The sequence below is a fragment of the Arvicola amphibius genome, chromosome 15, assembly GCF_903992535.2.
Source record: "Arvicola amphibius chromosome 15, mArvAmp1.2, whole genome shotgun sequence".
NCBI classification, from domain to species: Eukaryota; Metazoa; Chordata; class Mammalia; order Rodentia; family Cricetidae; genus Arvicola; species Arvicola amphibius.
Genome location: NC_052061.1, coordinates 12,632,000 through 12,650,882, shown reverse-complemented (window position 1 = coordinate 12,650,882; position 18,883 = coordinate 12,632,000). Strand labels below are relative to the sequence as shown.

The 18,883-nt window shown below is 43.4% G+C and overlaps 1 protein-coding gene across 2 annotated transcripts in view; it reads right to left on the bottom strand.

The window, feature by feature from the left end:
- N4bp1 (NEDD4 binding protein 1) overlaps nucleotides 1-18,883 on the bottom strand; it is a 51,884-nt gene that overhangs the window by 2,065 nt on the left and 30,936 nt on the right. For both annotated transcript variants that reach the window (XM_038313148.2, XM_038313149.2), the window contains exons 3-6: nucleotides 14,655-14,785; nucleotides 13,128-13,224; nucleotides 2,101-2,208; nucleotides 526-633 (exon numbers count right to left, since the gene is read on the bottom strand). In XM_038313148.2, the coding sequence (XP_038169076.1) occupies nucleotides 526-633; nucleotides 2,101-2,208; nucleotides 13,128-13,224; nucleotides 14,655-14,785 (444 nt within the window). The remainder of the gene's footprint in view (nucleotides 1-525; nucleotides 634-2,100; nucleotides 2,209-13,127; nucleotides 13,225-14,654; nucleotides 14,786-18,883) is intronic.

Here is an 18,883-nt window from a genome sequence, read left to right as displayed (position 1 = left end):
CCTTCACCCCACCCCCACAGTGGTTCCTGAGCAGGACACAAGTTCACAGCAGCACTGGACACTCAAAAGAAATGGCTGCACAAAGTGCATGGGAAAGCATCCCACACAGAGATTCCAGGGAGCAGTGACCTACAAGTTAGCACCAGCTTGAAAACCTGCTTCTTCTGAGACCCTCATGAATGTCTGTGTGCTCTTAGATTAAAATGAAAAGGAGCCCCACACAGGGCAGGCCTAGACCCTGGCACATGAGGCAGAGGATCAGAGTTTGAGCTGAGCCTGCTGACTCAGAGGAAACAGTCTAAGGCAAGCAGCAGGCAGGACAACACTGAAAAAGAACACACTGAAGAGTAGCCCTGGGCTGCTTCCGTGCCTGGCTTCTATACCGGTCACATATCGCTAAGTCTAATTAAGGCCTAGAAGACATTCAAGTGCCATTTCTAGTTTTCAAGGACAGCATTTGTTGCAAAGCACAATATTTGGTTAAAATAAAAAAACTTTCACATACAAGGGAATACACAGAAATACCTAAGAAAGCCCTCCTTTCGAAGAAATTCTTCTAGCCGAGGTCCGTTTCTTCCCAGAGGGTCATCGGGAACCATAAATATGTCCCCCACGAACGTGTACTGAAGCAGCCTACAACAGAGAAAGTCACAGTGCTGACCATCAGTCCCCTTCACTGCTGAGGAAATGGAACATTCCTCACAGGAGACACTCCGTTTTGGGACAATGGTCAGTCTGAACATTCCCAGTGCTAACTGCCTGGAGGGAAGCAACCCCCACGCAAGTGAAAGCGTTCTAACTTCTGCTGTGGACACAGTCTTGCGAGAAGCTCCTCTCAGCTGCCCCCAAAGTCTCATCCAGTCGCCAGCCAGGTATTCTATTTTCTACCAGATGAGAAAACACGATTAGAGACATTCAGCTTGGGACTCAGCAGGTGTGCCACAAAGTAAAACTAAGAAAACAAAAACATGTTCATAGGCACACCTCTGATTTAAAAGAAAAAACATCGTCCTCGGCAGAGAAAGCCAAGGCTGACCTAGTATTACTCATCCAGGACAGGGGCCTGGGCCTGCTCAGCAGGAAAGTCTTGCCGGGAACACGGAACACCGTGGGGTCTAGAAATAAAGAACTGACTGGGCATGGTGATACATGCTTTTAATCCCGGCACTCCAGGGGCAGGAGAGATGGAGCCTGTGACAGCTATATAGTAAGCTCCTCTCTCGAATAAATGAATAAATAAAATTAAACTTAAAAAATCCTAGCATCTATGTTTATGATGTACATTTTGGTATCCAAGTTGCTTCTGTGAGGTCTAAAAGCAGTGGGCTGGTGTGCGCCTCCTTGTGTGCAGACTGGTGTCTAGCGCGCATCAGCGCCTGAGAAGTTCAGCAACTCATCAACTGTGCCCACCAGGTCAAACTTTCCTCCACCCATTACCAAGACCTTCTTAGCAACACAGAGCTCAAAATGTCTCAAGTAATTTACTTTCATCCAAGAGTCTGCAGCCAAGGTTTGTCTTTCTTCTAAAATTTTAAAGTTACATTGTTTCCTTATTTGTGTGCCCACAACTTTGGTTCTCTCTTTCCTGTGTGGTTCTGGAGACTTCCAGGTCCTCAGGCTTGCACATCTCATCAGCCCAAGCTTTCAGAAACCCTGTTAGGATGTAGCTAGCTGTAAGTCTGACACAAGGGCCTACTGAAATCCGAGAGACACACGTGTCTAGATGTGTTGCTTACCCGCAATGCCCTACATGTTCCCTATACGCTTCAGATCCACCGCTGGTCAGCAGTCCACGACTGACACGTTGACAGCAGCAGCAGCATGGAAAGCTGCACACTAAACTCATGGAAAACACCAGCCATGGAAACTAGACTTGCCCGAGCCCGCAGTTAGGTGCCCCCTACCTGGGCATATTGCTTTTGTGCTACGCTCCTGCTGGAGTCACAGCACCCAGAGCTGACACTTGAGATAGCTGAGGTCCCGTCTTACAGGTGCTCCTAGGAGCCCCCTTCACCCTCACCTGGAAAGCAGCACATCAGACAAAACGCAAACAAGAAGCAAACACCAAAATGCCGATCAAAGCAAAGTAAAAAAGATTACCTTTTTGTAATAATTTCTCTCCAGGACACCGACTCAGTCACGAACTCTCTGAAGTTATCATTTGTTACAATTATGCCCCCAGTTTTGTCCGCTAAGTGTAGCAGGAACCTATGGTTACAAGAGAGTTCAACATGAGCAAACAGCACGCCTCGCTGAGAGAAGCTGGGCTATAGTGAAGTAAGACAACAAGGTTGGATACACACAAGTTAGGTCCCGTCAACTGAAGATGGATAAAACAATAAGCATCTCTGGAATTATCAGTGGGATTATAAAACAACTCTTTTCATGCAGTCTAGTTCTACAAAAAATAGTTTCAACTGATTCCTACATTTTCTAGCACAAATCCACCAATAAACCATGGGAACAATGCATGAAGACGTGAGCCGGGGACAAGCTAAAGGTAAGAGGCCTGTGAAATACTTCAGCTTTCAGTTGCTCAGCCAGCTGCGTTCACCTCAGTGTTAGCTGACAGTCAGCTCTGCAAATTTTAAAAGAACAATCAATTTTCTGCTTTGCTTTAAGACATCATCATTTTGGCCTAAAGATAGATAGATTCGCTCAATTACAAAAGAACACGTGGTGATGAAGTGCCTTTTGTGATTTTAAAAAAGTTGTAGTGCTGCTGGGATCAAACTAGGGGCCTGACACGTGAGGCAAGCACAAGTGGGGGCACAGTAAAGAAACCAAGATGGCTGCTCCATGGCTGGATGGCTGGGGGAAGTTTTTACAATGTGGATAGGAGAGAGAGAACAGCCAGAGGCATCTGGAAGAGTCCAGAGCAGAGAAAGAAAGCAGACTGGCTGTGGATACTTCTCAGGTGTGTTGAGGGGCTGGGGTCAGTGGAGACATGACCATAAAGAGAAGCTGCAAAGAATGAATATCGAGAAGGGCTTGTTTGCCATTCCAAAGAGAGTGGTCCCCAGTCTGGAAGCATACTGCTGGGGAGGGGGATAGTGAGATTAGCAGGGCCTCGGATATTCATAGCATATACAAGTTACTAGGGGCTGGAGGAGCCTGGAGGTTAGTTTTGGGCTTGCTATGTAACCACAGGCATAGCCGAAGGAAGCGGCCCTTTCTGCTAGGCAGGAATGCGGCACATGGGAGCCTTCATCCCTGACAGCACTCCTTCTACTGTCCAGCTTAAGCAGACTATATGACCATGACTGTCATTTTGGGGTCACCCACAACCTTCTGGAGAACTGGGGATCCCTTTGGACTCTATCACTAAACTCCTAGCCCTATATGTGAGAGGGTATTAACTCTCCTAGGTCGGCCTTGAACTAAAGATGACCCTGACCTTTCAGTGCTGGGATTCCAGGTGTGTTCCAGCACACAGGGTCTCATGTACACACAGTGATGAAAGAGAGTAAGAATAAAGGATTTGTTTTGTTGCTGAAGACAACCCCTGTCTAAACCCTCTTAAAATATCTGAGTAGCCAGTCACAGCGGTGCACATCTTTAATCCCGGCACTTGGGAGGCAGAGGCTGGCAGCTATCTGTGAGCTTGAGCACAGCCTGGTCTACACAGTGAGTTCCAAGAACAGTCAGGGCTACCTAGTGAGAAACTATCTAAAATACAAGACAAAACACAACAAAAACCTGAAAGGAATGGACATATTATTTCTTGAGCATGAACAAAGACAGTTAAACAAAAGCCCCAATCACTGGACTCTAAGGTGCAGGTGGCCGCTCGTCTTCACGGTGGCAGCGACTCCCAGGCGGGACTGAAAACAACTTAACAGTTTGCTACCTAACTCTTAGGAACTTGGGGAAGTTGGATTTATTTTTATTTTCACCACCATCCTCACTCCCCAACAGGTACTCACAAATTCCAGACTAGCTTAGAATTCACTATGTTACTGAGCATGATTTCGAATCCCTGATCCTCCTGCTTCTACCTCTAAAATGCTGGGATTACAGGTTGGAGCCACCATACTTGGCTAAGGTCTGTTGCGGGAGCTCCTTCTGCTCCTTCAGCCAATAGCTGCTGAGATACCAGCCCACTGGGGCGTGGTCTCTCTTTTTAAAAATGTGGTCACTTCCCTCCGCTAGCTCTCTCCGGATCCACTTCTGGCGACTAGGCTCCCTTCCTGATTGCACAGAGGGCTATTGTCTGGGATGGTGATCTGTAAGTTTTTCCCCTTTAAATAAATAACCATTTTATTAATCATAATTCCAAACTGGTGTGGGATTGTTTGTGATTTACACCTTCATCTGGCGCCCAACGTTTGGTTTTAGGACCCTCCTTTCCCGTTAGGCTGCCTGCCCTCAGCCAGCGCATTGGCGCGAGCCCTCCCTCCCTCAGCCGCAGCCTGTGCCTTGTGCATGGAGACAGCGTTTAATATAAATTATCACACAGTGGCTTTTCTTGCTGAAATTCTTTATATTTTCCCTTTACACGCCTCAGATTGACTCCAAGTCCCCACGCACGCTATCATTTGCCTCCCCACGTGGATTTAAACTCCACAGGCCCGCACAGTCTCTGCCCGCCTGGCCTACTCTTTTCTGAGATGCTTTTAAATCTCCCTTCCAAGCGCAGCGCTTGGGTGGCGCAAACCAGTGTGCAGGCGGTTGCCGGAAAAAACTGCAACCCTCAGGGCGACTCTGTCACGTGGAGGCCATACGCGGGCTGCAGCTTCTGGGTTGCTCTTCTTTACCCTTCATTCTGGGTTTCTAGTTCTGTGTATGGAATTATTTAATTACATTTTCTTTGTTGAGCAACTCACATTTCCCAGTTTTTAACAAATACTAAGGCGGACACTGAAACAGGACCCCGTTTTAGTCAACTTTGCAGAGGTTCTAGTCGCGACTCTGCAACAGCGCCACCGGCTGGATAATAGGTAATATGGCAGTTTTCGTTTCCAACGCAAATTTTACTGCTTTGTTTATTAATATAATGGATTATATCATGCAAGGTTTATATGATTATGGGGATGCCTTAATTTGCTTGTTACTAGGTTTCAGTTTTATTTTCCATATTCTATCATTAAGGAAGAATATGGCACTCGTAGGAATGATACAATCTCTATGGACTAATAATGAACAATTAGTTGAAAGGATTAAAAGTATTGAAAATCAGAGGTTATCTGAACAAGTGGATACTATGATAGAAAAAATTGACTCCATATCCAAGGGTACTAGGAAGTTACCTGAAAGGGCTCAGGCTGTTGAATTTGATGTTCAGACGTTATCACAAAGTTTTGATAAGGTAACAGACAGAATGTACCTCCAAGATGGGAATCTACGTGATATACAAGAAAAATTTAAGGAGGACATGTTATCTTTGAAGGAAAAAATTAAAACTTTGGAAACACAGGTACAGAACAGGGACCACAAAATTGATACCTTAGTGAAATCACTAGAAACACATACAGGTCAGGAGATTAAGGATTTAAGAGAGACGATGATAAAAGATTTGAAAAGATTGAAGAAATTATTGCAGCTGGTGAACAGAGTAAGGAGGCACAAGGACAGGATACAATGACACCACCAGCTATTAGAACTGGCTTACCCAGGGTTTTAGTGACATACCCTGTAATTTATTCTGACAAAGCATCAACTTCTAAAGGCTCAAAGGGAGCCAAAGAAGCTATATGGAAGCTGACAGAACTGAATGATCTAAAAGAAATTAAGCAAGCTGTTGTTAATTATGGCTTGCACTCTGCATTTGTTAAGGAAATGATAAAGACTTGGGCTTCTAATGTCAGAGCTACCTCACATGATTTCTCTCAGTTAGTGTCTGCAGTTTTAGATGATGGACCTTCCTTGATGTTTGGAATTTATTTCAGAGAAGAATCCAAACATATGGAACAGCAAGGAAGAGCAAAAGGTATGGAGGTTTCCCAAGATCAAATTCTTGGTGTAGGAGCGTATGCTGATCCACAGGTCCAAGCTCTTTACGAAAAAGAAGTATTATGTCTATGTCACCAAGCAGCCTTAAATGCTTGGAATAGGATACAAGATCCAGCGAGAAGGGTAGAATCATATACCAGGATTAGGCAGGGACAGAGAGAACCCTTTATTGACTTTTTGCGAAGATTAATTAAGGCTCTGGACATAGGGGTAACAGACCCAGAAGCTAGACGAATACTTCTTGAATCTCTAGCTTTTGAAAATGCAAATATAGATTGCAAAAAGATAATTGGGCCTTTAAAGTCTAGATCAGCACCTATGGATGAATGGATTCAGCATACTATGAATGTTGAGACGTTTAGCTATAATGATGAATCTTGGGTAGGAGAAGCAATTTCCAAAGCAGTGAGGAGACATCAAACTGCCAGGTGTTTTAATTGTGGTAAATTAGGACATCTGCAAAGGGATTGCAGACAAAGAACTTCTAGGAATAATATCTCCTCTGGGAATGACAAAAATAGGAGACCTCGGCCTTCAGGTACATGTAGGAGATGCGGTAAAGGCCGACATTGGTCCAACGAATGCAGGTCAACAACAGACAGACAAGGAAACCCGATACCATCGGGAAACCCCTTGAGGGGCCTCTCGCAGGCCCCCAAGCCAACAGTGGCCCAGTCATTCCCAGTCACAGTGGAGAACGTGCCTCACCAAGAAAACTAAAAGCTCCAATTTCTGCTGTAAAAAGTAATACTGGTCTAAATGATGAATTACATGTGGAGGACGAGTCAAAAAATCCAGTAGGACAGAGTAAACGTATATTTTGGCAGACTTCTATTAATGATCAAAGACCAAAGCTAAGAGTCTATATAAATGGCATTTTTACTGAAGGCTTATTAGACACAGGTGAGGATGTAAGTATCATTACTCCAGAATCTTGGCATCCGAATTGGCCTCTTCAAGAGGTAGATGTTCAGTTCCTGGGAATTGGAACCCTATCTCGTGTAAAACAAAGCACAAGATGGGTCGAATGCATAGGGCCTGAAGGGCAAACAGGAAGACTAAGGCCATATATAGCCAATATTGCAATAAATTTATGGGGCCGTGACCTGCTACAACAATGGAATACCCAGATTAACATTCCTGCAGTCTCAGGAACTCATAATTTTGGGAAGGATGTAATAAAGTACTATGCACAAAGGTCACCAGCCATTCAGGCTGTGGAAGAACATAAAGCAACTAACAAACCTTTAGAGGTACAAACAGTCCTACCTTTAAAATGGCTAACTGAGAAGCCAATATGGGTTAAACAATGGCCTTTAGCTGAAGGTAAATTACAGGCATTGGAACAGCTGGTACAAGAGCAACTAGATGCTCACCATATTGAGGAATCAACCAGCCCTTGGAATTCTCCTGTGTTTGTTGTAAAAAAGAAATCTGGTAAATGGAGAATGGTGACAGATCAAAGAGCTGTCAACAAGGTAATTCAACCTATGGGCCCACTACAATCTGGAATTCCTTTGCCTTCTCTATTACCAAAAGGATGGCCTCTTATAGTTATTGATTTGAAAGATTGTTTTTTCACTATACCTTTACAAGAAAAGGATAGAGAAAAATTTGCCTTCACAGTGCCTACTTATAATAATTCTCAGCCTACTAGGAGATATCAATGGACTGTCCTCCCACAGGAGACGCTCAATAGTCCCACGTTGTGCCAATATTTTGTAAGTAAGCCATTGGAAATAATTCGTAAACAATTTCCCAAGTCAATAATTTATCATTACATGGATGACATTTTGCTATCTGATTCAAATAAAGATACTTTAGAAAGGATGTTTGAAGAAGTAAAGAAAGTCTTGCCTAAATGGGGATTACTAATTGCCCCTGAAAAAATTCAAAGAGGAAATTCTATTAATTACCTAGGTTACAGAATAGGGTTAGAGAAAATTAAAACGCAAAGAGGCACAAATTAGGAGAGACTGGTTACAGACTCTTAATGACTTCCAAAGATTGTTAGGAGACATTTCCAGTCTATGATCAGCTGTTGGGATAACACCTGATCTAATAGTTCATTTAAACAAAACCTTAGATGGTGATAAAGATTTGAATAGTCCAAGAAAACTGACAGCTGAAGCAGAAAAGGAACTAACAATGATTGAGGAAAAATTACAGGAGGCACATGTGGATAGGGTGAACCCAAATCTTAGCTGCATTCTAGTCATATTGCCTTCCAGAATTTCTCCTACAGGGATTTTAATGCAGAGGGAAGATACTATTTTAGAGTGGATATTTATGCCTAATAAACCAAGTAAAAAATTAAAAACTTATGTGGAAAAAGTCTCTGAATTAATTATAAAAGGTAAACTGAGACTTCGCCAACTAGCAGGTATAGACCCAGCAGAAATTATAGTGCCTTTTACTACTGAGGAAATAAAAAAGTTATGGGAAGACAATGAACCATGGCAAAGAGCTTGTGCTAATTTTTTGGGAGAAATTAATAGCAACTATCCCAAAAGTGATAGACTTAACCTCATAAAGAGAACTTCTTGGATTCTTCCTAGAATTGTACGAGATGCTCCAATAACTGGAGCCCGTACGTTTTATACTGATACAAATAAATCAGGGAAAGCAGGTTACAAGTCAGATGAATTGAGTAAGGTGGAACAAAGCCCTTATAATTCTGTCCAGAAGGCAGAATTATATGCCATTCTTATGGTGCTAAGGGACTTTAAAGAACCTCTTAATATAGTTACAGATTCACAATATGCAGAGTTATCTTGCATATTGAAACTGCTGAATTTATTCCAGATGACACAGAGCTGACTTCATTGTTTATCCAGGTACAAGATGTAATTAGGAATAGGCTTTGTCCAATGTACATAATACACATCCGGTCCCATACAGGTCTGCCTGGTCTTCTAGCACAAGGTAATGCTGAGATTGATCAATTATTGATTGGAAGTGTGTTGAAGGCCTCAGAATTTCATAAAAAGCATCACATCAATAGTAAAGGCCTAAAGAAAGAGTTTTCCATTACATGGCAACAAGCTAAGGACATTATAAAGAGATGTCCTACTTGTTCTTTCTATAATCCAACACCGTTGCCTGCAGGGAGTAACCCAAAGGGTACTCAAAGGAATGAAATCTGGCAGATGGATGTGTTTCACTTTATGGAATTTGGTAAATTAAAATATGTACACCACACCATAGACACATACTCAGGTTTTCAATGGGCTACTGCCCTGAGCTCAGAAAAGGCTGATTCCGTAATCACACATTTATTGGAAGTTATGGCCATCATGGGTATACCTGCACAAATAAAGACAGACAATGGTCCAGCATATGTATCTAAGAAAATGAAACGCTTTTTTGATTATTATAATGTAAAACACATTACAGGTATACCAAATAATCCTACAGGTCAGGCAGTTATAGAAAGATCAAATCGTACAATAAAGGATATGCTGAACAAACAAAAAGGGGTGGAAAATACCCCCAGAAATAGATTGCATAATGCTTTATTAACCTTGAATTTTCTTAACGCTAACGAGAAAGGAACAACAGCGGCAGAAAGACATTGGATCATGGAAAAGTCTGCTGAACTAAATCAACCGATTTATTTCAAAGATGTGCTGACCTCTCAATGGAAGCCAGGAGATGTGCTACGTTGGGGAAGGGGTTTTGCTCTTGTTTCCACAGGAGAAGAAAAATTGTGGATACCATCAAAATTAATAAAGGTTCGATTTGAAGAGGAGAAACCTCTTGGAAAGGTGAAATGACAGCTCATCCACAATGATGATATTCATACAGGTGGTAAGAAAAACATAGAATGGGGGCAGGGTTCCGTTCTTATCTCCACAGGTAAACATTCATCTTTGAAAAATTCAAGGGACCCTGGATGTTTGAATACTGACAGATGGAAAAATAACTGCCCAATAGGGATTATCAAGAAAACTGAATAGATTCCGTAAGTAGAATATACTAAATCCTATTTCTAAATTTATAGAGCTGGTTTTGGAGTTGGACTCTGGCTCAGTCCCTCTCTAATTCCAAACCTGTTGTTAAGAGAAAAACCCAGAGTTTCTGGAGTTTCTGTCTCATGTCAAGAGCCATGATATGGGACAGAAAGAAATATGAGTTTAGAAAACATCTTTGCTTTTCTTCATATGTCTCATACTTTTCATTGAATATGTCTATCGTGCCTTTCATTGAATATATGTATGTCTGTATATGTCTATATGATTAATATTTAAGTCTTCCACAATAAACAATGAGTTTTTCCTGCAGTGACATTTGAAGTTTCCAGGAAGAAGATGGGCCCCATAACAACAACTCCACCTGGTTGATATGACATCATGATACTGATAGTGCTACTACAAGACCCGTTTTGGGTACCAGCTGCACAAGACGGTTCCAACTTGGTTAGCTGAAATGGTGCACATCTTGTACAACATTCTGGCCAGACCTGCACAAAATACTCAGAGACTATTTGCAATTTTAAAAGACATTGATCTTGAAATTTAACCATTATTTTACTTTCACAGGATCCCCCAGAAAGAACGTCACCCCCATGACAGCTGGAAGTAATTCTAGAGGACGACGTCCCCTCTCCCTGTAAAGTTTGTCCTTGGGTTTAGGGACATTATTTAAGGGTTGATTATAATTAGTATACGGTTGAGGGTTGGGAGAGAAATTTTATAAGCTCAGGGATTAAAAAAAAAAGAGGGATAATTGGATGATGGGGTAATAGATTTGTAATTGTTAGTTACAGTTTTTAGACAAATATATTGGTATCGATTCTTGTATATTGATACAATGTTAAATTATATTGACTATTGTATGCATGCATGTTTCTACCTGTTTAAAACATTTTTATGTATTGATATATTGTATTGATATATATTGTATATATTTACCATATTGCAGTGTACATTTCTACCTCTGATTAAGATACTTATATATTTATGTACTGATATGAATTAACCATATTGCATTGTATATTTGTACATTGTTTATATTTGGAGGTCATATTGTCCTCATTTATTGCATAGTTGTTTATTGTCTTAGTCTTTAAGTTAGATAGGCATTGAGAATTATATAGATCAATAGTCATCTATGTTTGTCATTTATAATTAGACTAATCAGGTTCGTTAGATACATAGAGATTAAACTCAGAATAGATAGATAATTTTCAACCTCTTCAAAGAGCTGTAGAAAATGGCCTTTAATTTAATGCAGATTTCCATGGTAGACAAATAATTTGGTAGTGAGACACAATTGCTCCTAGCAACACCGATCTATTCCCAAGAGAATGTTGAGCACCAAAGACACTCCACGTGGAGCCTTTCTTCTTGGCAGAACTGGCCTTTGGGCAAAGAAATGCCCATACCTCAACCACTGACAGATACAGAGCATCCATAAATGGATAAAACAGGACTGTCATATCCTGCCAAGACAGGGTAAGATAGTTTTGAAAAGTTTCTTGCCTTTGAAAATGGTATGTCAGTTACGTTGGGCCTTAACCAAAGTTGGTTGCTTCAACGCTGCAAACGTGACTTTGGGTGATTGTCCAGGTAGCTAGTTGTCTCTGTGATTTGTTGCATGTTTTAGAAGTTGTTTGAATGCACTTCCTAATTACTCAGGTAACATTATTTTCCTTCTCAGATCTTCAATGGGGTTGAAGACTATATAAATGTAGTTACTTTCCTCTCATGACTTGGCCAAGTTATTTATTATACAAGACTTAAGCTAGTTGGAATAGGATATTTGTGCTTATTGTATATAATTTCATAGTAGGTTTAGAACTCTCTTAACTTAAACAAAAGGGGAAGGTGTTGCGGGAGCTCCTTCAGCCAATAGCCGCTGAGATACCAGCCCATTGGGGCGTGGTCTCTCTTTTTAAAAATGCAGCCACTTCCCTCCGCTTGCTCTCTGGCTTCCGGATCCGCTTCTGGCGACTAGGCTCCCTTCCTGATTGCGCAGAGGGCTGTTGTCTGGGACAGTGATCTGTAAGTTTTCCCCCTTCAAATAAATAACCATTCTATTATGATTAATAATTATGATTAATTCCAAACTGGTGTGGGATTGTTTGTGATTTACACCTTCAAAGGTCCTTGTTAATAAACATTTCAGTTTACTTCTAAAGGGCATGACTTGTCAACGGTGCTATGTGCTGTCAATAAAAGCAGATAGTGAGGTTTCCCACCAGGACACACAACTATGCTCTCTGAAACCCACAGAGCAATGTAAACCAAGAGGAAGCTTCATCTGCACGCCTGTTCCTGGGTTCAAATCCCTTGGCTGTGAGAAAAAAGCTGTGGTGCTACAGGCCTGAAGGCTTTTCCTGTGCCTACTGGCCTACTTGCTTTTCCACCCGAGCACATTGGGGTTCCTGAGCCTGTGAAGATGCGGACAAGAACTGCCCTTCCAGGACAGATTCCCAGGAAAGCTCCCTCCCCTCCCTCAGCTCTTCTCACTGCTCTCTGACAGCACCGTGAATGCACCCATCTGAGGCCATCTCTTTCCTATGGGTGAGGGAATGTCTGCAGCGCTCCTAGATCACCTCTTTCCCATTCCAGCACATGGCAGTGTGGGTAACAGGTGAAGCCCTGTCTTCACTGGAAGGGGTGGAACACACAGAACAATGCAGAGAAGGGGCAGACAGCCCAAGGGCAACAGACACCACGCTTGTCACTACTTAAATGACAATACCAGAATAGAGTTGCAAAAACTACATATCACCGGGGAAGCTTGGAATACAAATTCCTCCTTTTGGGATGTGGGGATCTCACCAGGTAACCCTGGCTGGCCTGAAATGCAGAGATTCACTCAGATCTGTGATTTACATAGTGAGTTATAGGACAGGGCGGCATGGTGAAACTCTGTCTCAGGGAGGAAAAAAAAGGAATAAAAGGGAAAACCAACTACATAGATCTGCCTTTTCTCACTTCAGACATACTTTACTAAATTAAACAAAATTAAACAAAATCAAACTTAATACAATGGTGTCTTCTGTGCCATTCCTAACCTCATAGAGTATATAAGCTTAGTAGTGACTTTGATCACGAGTTTTAAAACTGAGCAAGCAGGTTCCTTCAGAGTGCACACCAGTCTGGGGGCAGGCAGCTGGCTCCTCACCACCCCACTCCCACCTTGGGAAGGAAAACAGCCCTTCATACCTGTCATCATGAGAAGCGATTCGTTCTCCAAAGACCATCCGGGCAGGAGTTAAAGATAATATTCCAAGCTCCTGGAGCTGGGTTAAGAAGTGCTGTTCTGTTTGTGGAAGAAGTTGATGTGTGTTCAGTAAAGGCCATCTTTCCCAGATGTGTAAACAAATAGGTGCAAACCCAAATACTTCACTTGGGGACTTGCAGAAAACCTCCTTTTCCTACTGCCTCAATTTTACTAACTACCAGATCAAGTAGAAAAAAGAAACTCAATTAAGACTCATACTAAGACAAACCCTGCATAGGAACTGACTGGGTAGTTTTTAAACAAACAAACTAACAAACATTACATTCATTTCCTCTTGAGACTAAACCATAAGCCTGTAATTAATCAATGCTGCCCTCAAGAACTCTTCCAAAGGTATACATGACAAGTAGAATACAGAAAGAGTCCCCCAAAAGTGGGAGTGGGGAGGGGAAGAGCCCCCTGGATGCAGAGGCAGCAGCAGGAACAACCCGCTTTGCTCCAGTCTGAGTGTAGCCTCCTCTCCCATTAGTCTCAGCTGTCTGTACAAGCCTGACTGGCCCAGGCACACTGTAACAAGAGGGAGGGCTGATGCTCTTCTGTGGGAAAGCAGTCACAGGCAAGAGCAGCTGAGACCTTAGATTCCTGGGTTTGCATTTCCTACCCAGCAGCTGCTAGTGACCTGAGCTGGCCTGCCCACACTGGGTTCCCTACCGTGCAGCTGCCCAGTGCGCATGCAGTAAGACTCTGCTAGGCAATGAGTGGATCCACCTAGCTCCTCCAGGACCTTCTGTTCTGACATCTCCCAGATAAAGGAAGCTGGGAACACTCCAAAGTGGAATGGACTGGACTGGCTTCAGCATTAGACGTCACTTCCTCGTGTGCTGTGCCTGCCACAGCCTTTCCCCCTGTTTGTCTATGATGACCCACCCAGGACAAAAACAACCTTGCATTTCTCTGGAGTATTTTACAAAACAGTAAGTCCAAACTTCCTGTGTGGGGCCTGTAGGTTATGCACAAAGTACTACATGGCAAGCAGAAAATGATTCCTAATAAACCCTCAGACTACTGGAAAGACGTTATCTGAGGACAGAAAACTGGCCAAGTAACTATTTAAAAAAAAAAAAAAAACTATTTAAATATTCCAAAGCCCAACCTAGTGGAGACACTTAACTTCTAACAGCAATGCTAGCCTTCTACCCTTCCTAACCACACCCTTTTATACTACAACACTCCTCAATTGAGAGGCATGTCTATCCCAGGCCAGCCTCAAAAACCCTACTGTGTAGCCAAGGATGGCTCTGGTCCTCTACTCCTTCCTGAGTGCATTACACATGTGTACCACCACACCGAGTTTTCAACTGATATTTTATCAGACAGAAACTATTCAGAATTTCATCATTCAATCTGTTGCCCACATGTGTGATTCTATTCTAAGTACCTTGTGTTGCAATTTGAAGCCAGTTCATTGAATACCTAACCAGAAATATGGAAAAGTCACTGGGCCTTACCTGTGACATTAGGATCGCGCCTTGTTCTCCACTGTGGGACAAACACAGTGATGTTTCTGTTGCCAAGCTTCCAAAAATATTCAACTGCAATTGCTATCCCACGGCAACTAAAGAACTTTTTCAGACCATGGCTGGAAGAAAGCAAAAACGATTTCATTAGGTTAAGGCATATGTAAAGCCTACGTTTACCACAGAGAAGAACAATCATACAACAGAAACAAGACACGTTTTTACTTTTCCAATGTGTTGTGTACTTTGCTGCTTTGCAGAGCTAAGTTAGACCTGCTGACTGAGTCCTTCCTGTATCTTGGAGTCTTGGGTCTTTTCCTTGTATTTGACGAACTGGGTACGTCAAATTTGGTGGAGGGCAGCAGGCTTGCTGTAGTATCTGTTTAGTATCATAGGGGTTTCCAGTACAGTCTACTGGGAAACTACTACTGTTTCTAACATCTGTCTAATCATTGGCCTCTAAGAACCCTATCTTCTCTTTGTGAGATGTGGTCTCTGTAAGTCAATGAACTGACTTAAAGCATGTGATCCTCCTGCCTCAGCCTCCTGAAGTCTGAAACTCTGGAGTCATGTCCTGGTGGGGCTCTGCTGCTGTGTGGGGTGCTGCTTGTTTACTGTGTTAGGGATGAGACCCAGGTCCTCACACGAGCCAGGCTAGCACTCTACCGCTGTGTTTCACTGACAGCGTACGTCTAAGAACTTGTGAATTTTGTCACAGAATTTGTGGCTCAGTAGCTGTGACAGCGCCTGTGCTATGTGCTGCTATGGCTGAGGACAAGAATTAAACATGTGACCCTGCTGTACTACCACAGTGCCCCATGTCACTGCTACCTCTGGAGGGTGGGTAAGTGCACCACCCACTTTCCAGGGAACTGAAAAGCTCCCGAGTTTATAACTTAAAAAGAACAATTTGAAAACAAGATTCAAATGAAACTAACTAGAACCATGGGGACCGTACTGAATGAATCAGAAAGCAGGGAAAAGGAAAACATGTAAGAAATGGGCCAGAACCGGTCAATCTGCAAAGGTCACCATGGTCACTGTCACACCACTCGATTCTGCCACAGCAATGTGACAACAGTCACACACAGCTGTAGATGGCAAATATGGCTGAGTTCCTACTCACTTGAGACAGAAATGGGGCTGTACTTAGCACCCACATGGCAGCTCAAACCATCCGTAACTCAAGGGGATCAGAAGCCCTTTTCTGACCAGGCATGTATATGGCACACAACACACACACACAGGCAAAACACTCATACACATTAAAAAAAAATCAGCTGGCTATACCGCTCCATAGGCAAAAGTGCCACATGTGGACCATGGTGTGTGCACTCCCAACACAAACACACAGAAACAAGTAATTAAGCAAATATGATTAAAAAAAACAAATAACCCTTTATTTTTGTCTCAGGCAGTTAAATAGAGGTGGGGGAGAGATTCCTTCCCACACACATCCTCTGCCAGGATTGGCTTCCAGGTCCCCTCCACATTTGACAGACTAAACAGAGCAGGCCAAGGCAAACTTCCCATAATACACACGTCAGCCAGCTCTTGCTCTTGGGTGGTCTTATCCCTATCCATCCTGGTTGCTAAGTTTCCTTGTGTATCTTCCCTACCAGCCCCTCTGAGGGCTCAGCCTAGTCTCCTGTGAAGTCAGCCCTTCCTGTCTTCTCACCTCCTACCTTCTACTGTGCAATGTATCAGAGTGGCCTGTCGTGAGTGGGTGTGCTGGGGTAGACTCATTGCCCACACCTGGCCAAGGCCCTTCTACTATCCCATAATATGATGCCTACCCTCTTTGCATTCCTGACCCTCGAGTGCAGGAAGGCTTGGCTACACAAAGCTAAGCTGTCAGGAGATTGCAAAGAGTAGCCTACAAGTTCTCTTTGCTAGAGGATAAAGCCAATGCTTTTTCAGAGACCAATAAAGAAGAAACTATCAGATGGGCAGTGGTAGCACATGTTTTAATCCCAGCACTCAAGAGGCAGAGGCAGGCCTAGGTCTCTGTGAATTCAAGGCCCGCCTGGTCTACAAAGCAAGTTCCAGAATAGCCAGGGCTACACAAAGAAACCCTGTGTTGACAAACCAAAAAGAAAAAAAAAGAAAAGAAACTATCCCAGAAAACACATGCAAGCAAACAAACCTGGTGCAGGAGAACTGTCTGTATTCTGTCAATCATGTTTTAAATAAACACTGATTGGCCAGGCAGGAAGTAGACCCTATAGGAAGTTGACCCTATAGGTGGGTCAACCAGACAGGAAGTAGAGGCAGGGCGATGAGAACAGGAGAATGCTAGGAAGGAGGAAGCCCAGACCACCCAGAAGCAGGATGTAACCTGCCCGGCTGGAAGGTATCGAGCCATGTGGCTAACATAGATAAGAATAATGGGTTAATTAATTAATATAAGCTACAAGAGCTAATAAGAAGACTGAGCTAATGGGCCAATCAGTTTATAATTAATGCAGACTCTCTGTGTGATTTTCTTTGGGGCTTGCCGGCTGTGGGGTACCGTGCGGGACGGAAACCCCAACAAGCCAGCCCTCATGTTACATAAACCCATGGCTGACATAGTAAAGATGAACCATACCAGTATGACTTGTTACTGATGAAAAAGAGGGAGTAACTGGCTTCTTGTTCTTAAAGAATAAGTACTCAAATTGTTTAATACTAAGGACAGGTCTGGAGTTAAGGCAGCTGGTTTTTGTTTGGTTACTTTTTGCCCCTGCCTCTCAAGACAGGGTTTCTCTGTGGAGCTTTGGAGCCTGTCCTGGAACTCACTCTGTAGACCAGGCTGACCTTTGAACTCACAGAGATCCCCTGCCAGTTCTAACATGAAGATCCTAAATCAAGAGCACCTCCGCACACAGGATCCAGTGAACCTGCTTGTCCTCCTCTCCTTAAATCTTCAGCTGACCACACAGCAGGAATGGATGGGAATAGACCTCCACTTGCAGTCAATAAAGAAAAGGAAGCCAAAGCAGACGGCAGAAATTCTGCTGCCCTGGGTATCTAAGTTTAGAGCAACAGTAGAACAAATAGTTCGCTGTCAGAAGCACCAAGGCTGCACCAGTTCTCAGTGCTCTCTACAGAAGATCACAGCATTTTCACTCTCAAGACTCCACAGTTAAACAACAGTGCTTCCAGGTTCGGCCTAGACAATATATAGATTTATCTAGAAAATAAAACTACAGAAAAAGGAAATGAGGGCTGGGGTGTGACCAATATAGCATATGTGTGTGATCTGAGTTGAAGTCTCAGCCCCAAGAAGGGGGGGAAAAGAAGAACCAAACTGCTGTTATGTTAGACAGTGCAGTAAGAACTCTTTTTTTAAGCCTGATGAAGTGTGTTAATCCTTGCTGCTTCTGGTCTCTATAATCGAGACAGGGTGGTGGACAGGGAAGTGCCAACTAGTGGTCTACCCTAACCTAGAGAACATATATTCACAGTGCACAGACTAATACCTTCTATTTTAGGGACTCCAAATAGACCCCAGCCTCACATGTAGGAAAACACTGAGCCTGGAGGGTAGGTGTGTCAGGTCTTCAGGGAGATCTGAACTCCTGCTCCAGGCCTCTGGAGACAAGTTAAATGACCTGGCAATTTTTCACATTCTAGCAGTCAGCCCACACGTTTCAAACAAAAGAGAGCTGGGTGACAACAGCTAGCTAGCAGTGGCTGTCAAGCCAGACAGGGCAGTGCAGGGAAATACTGTGGGAAGCCCTTTCTGAGTTAACCAGAAAAGCACAATTTCCTTCTAACTTCCACCTCATAAGATAGCCGTGGAACCTGCTACAGAGACGAGCAAGCACAGTGGACACATGCACAGTTCTGACAGCCAATGGGCAAACCCCATCGACACAGACAGTCCCCGAAGGAGACTAGTCAGGTGCTCGCATGCTGGAGTTTCAGCCACCACTGTGATGTCGGGCCAGACACTGCACACATTTCCACTGACTCATCACCTGACTCACAGTGACGACGGGAAACGACTGAAAACACACCCCCAGCAGCAGCAGGAGGGGTTTCGAAACTGTTCGTGGTGTATATGAGCTTCAGACCTCATGCTGGACCAAATAAACAGCAATCCGGGTGGGGGGGGGGTGCTGCTTCAGGGTAGTTCACACCAATAGACCCAATTCTTGCAGGCCTTGGATTTCCTTCTAAACTGCTGTAAGCTGTGCCAAATGGGTGAGGGTTACTCAGCAGCTCTAATGCGT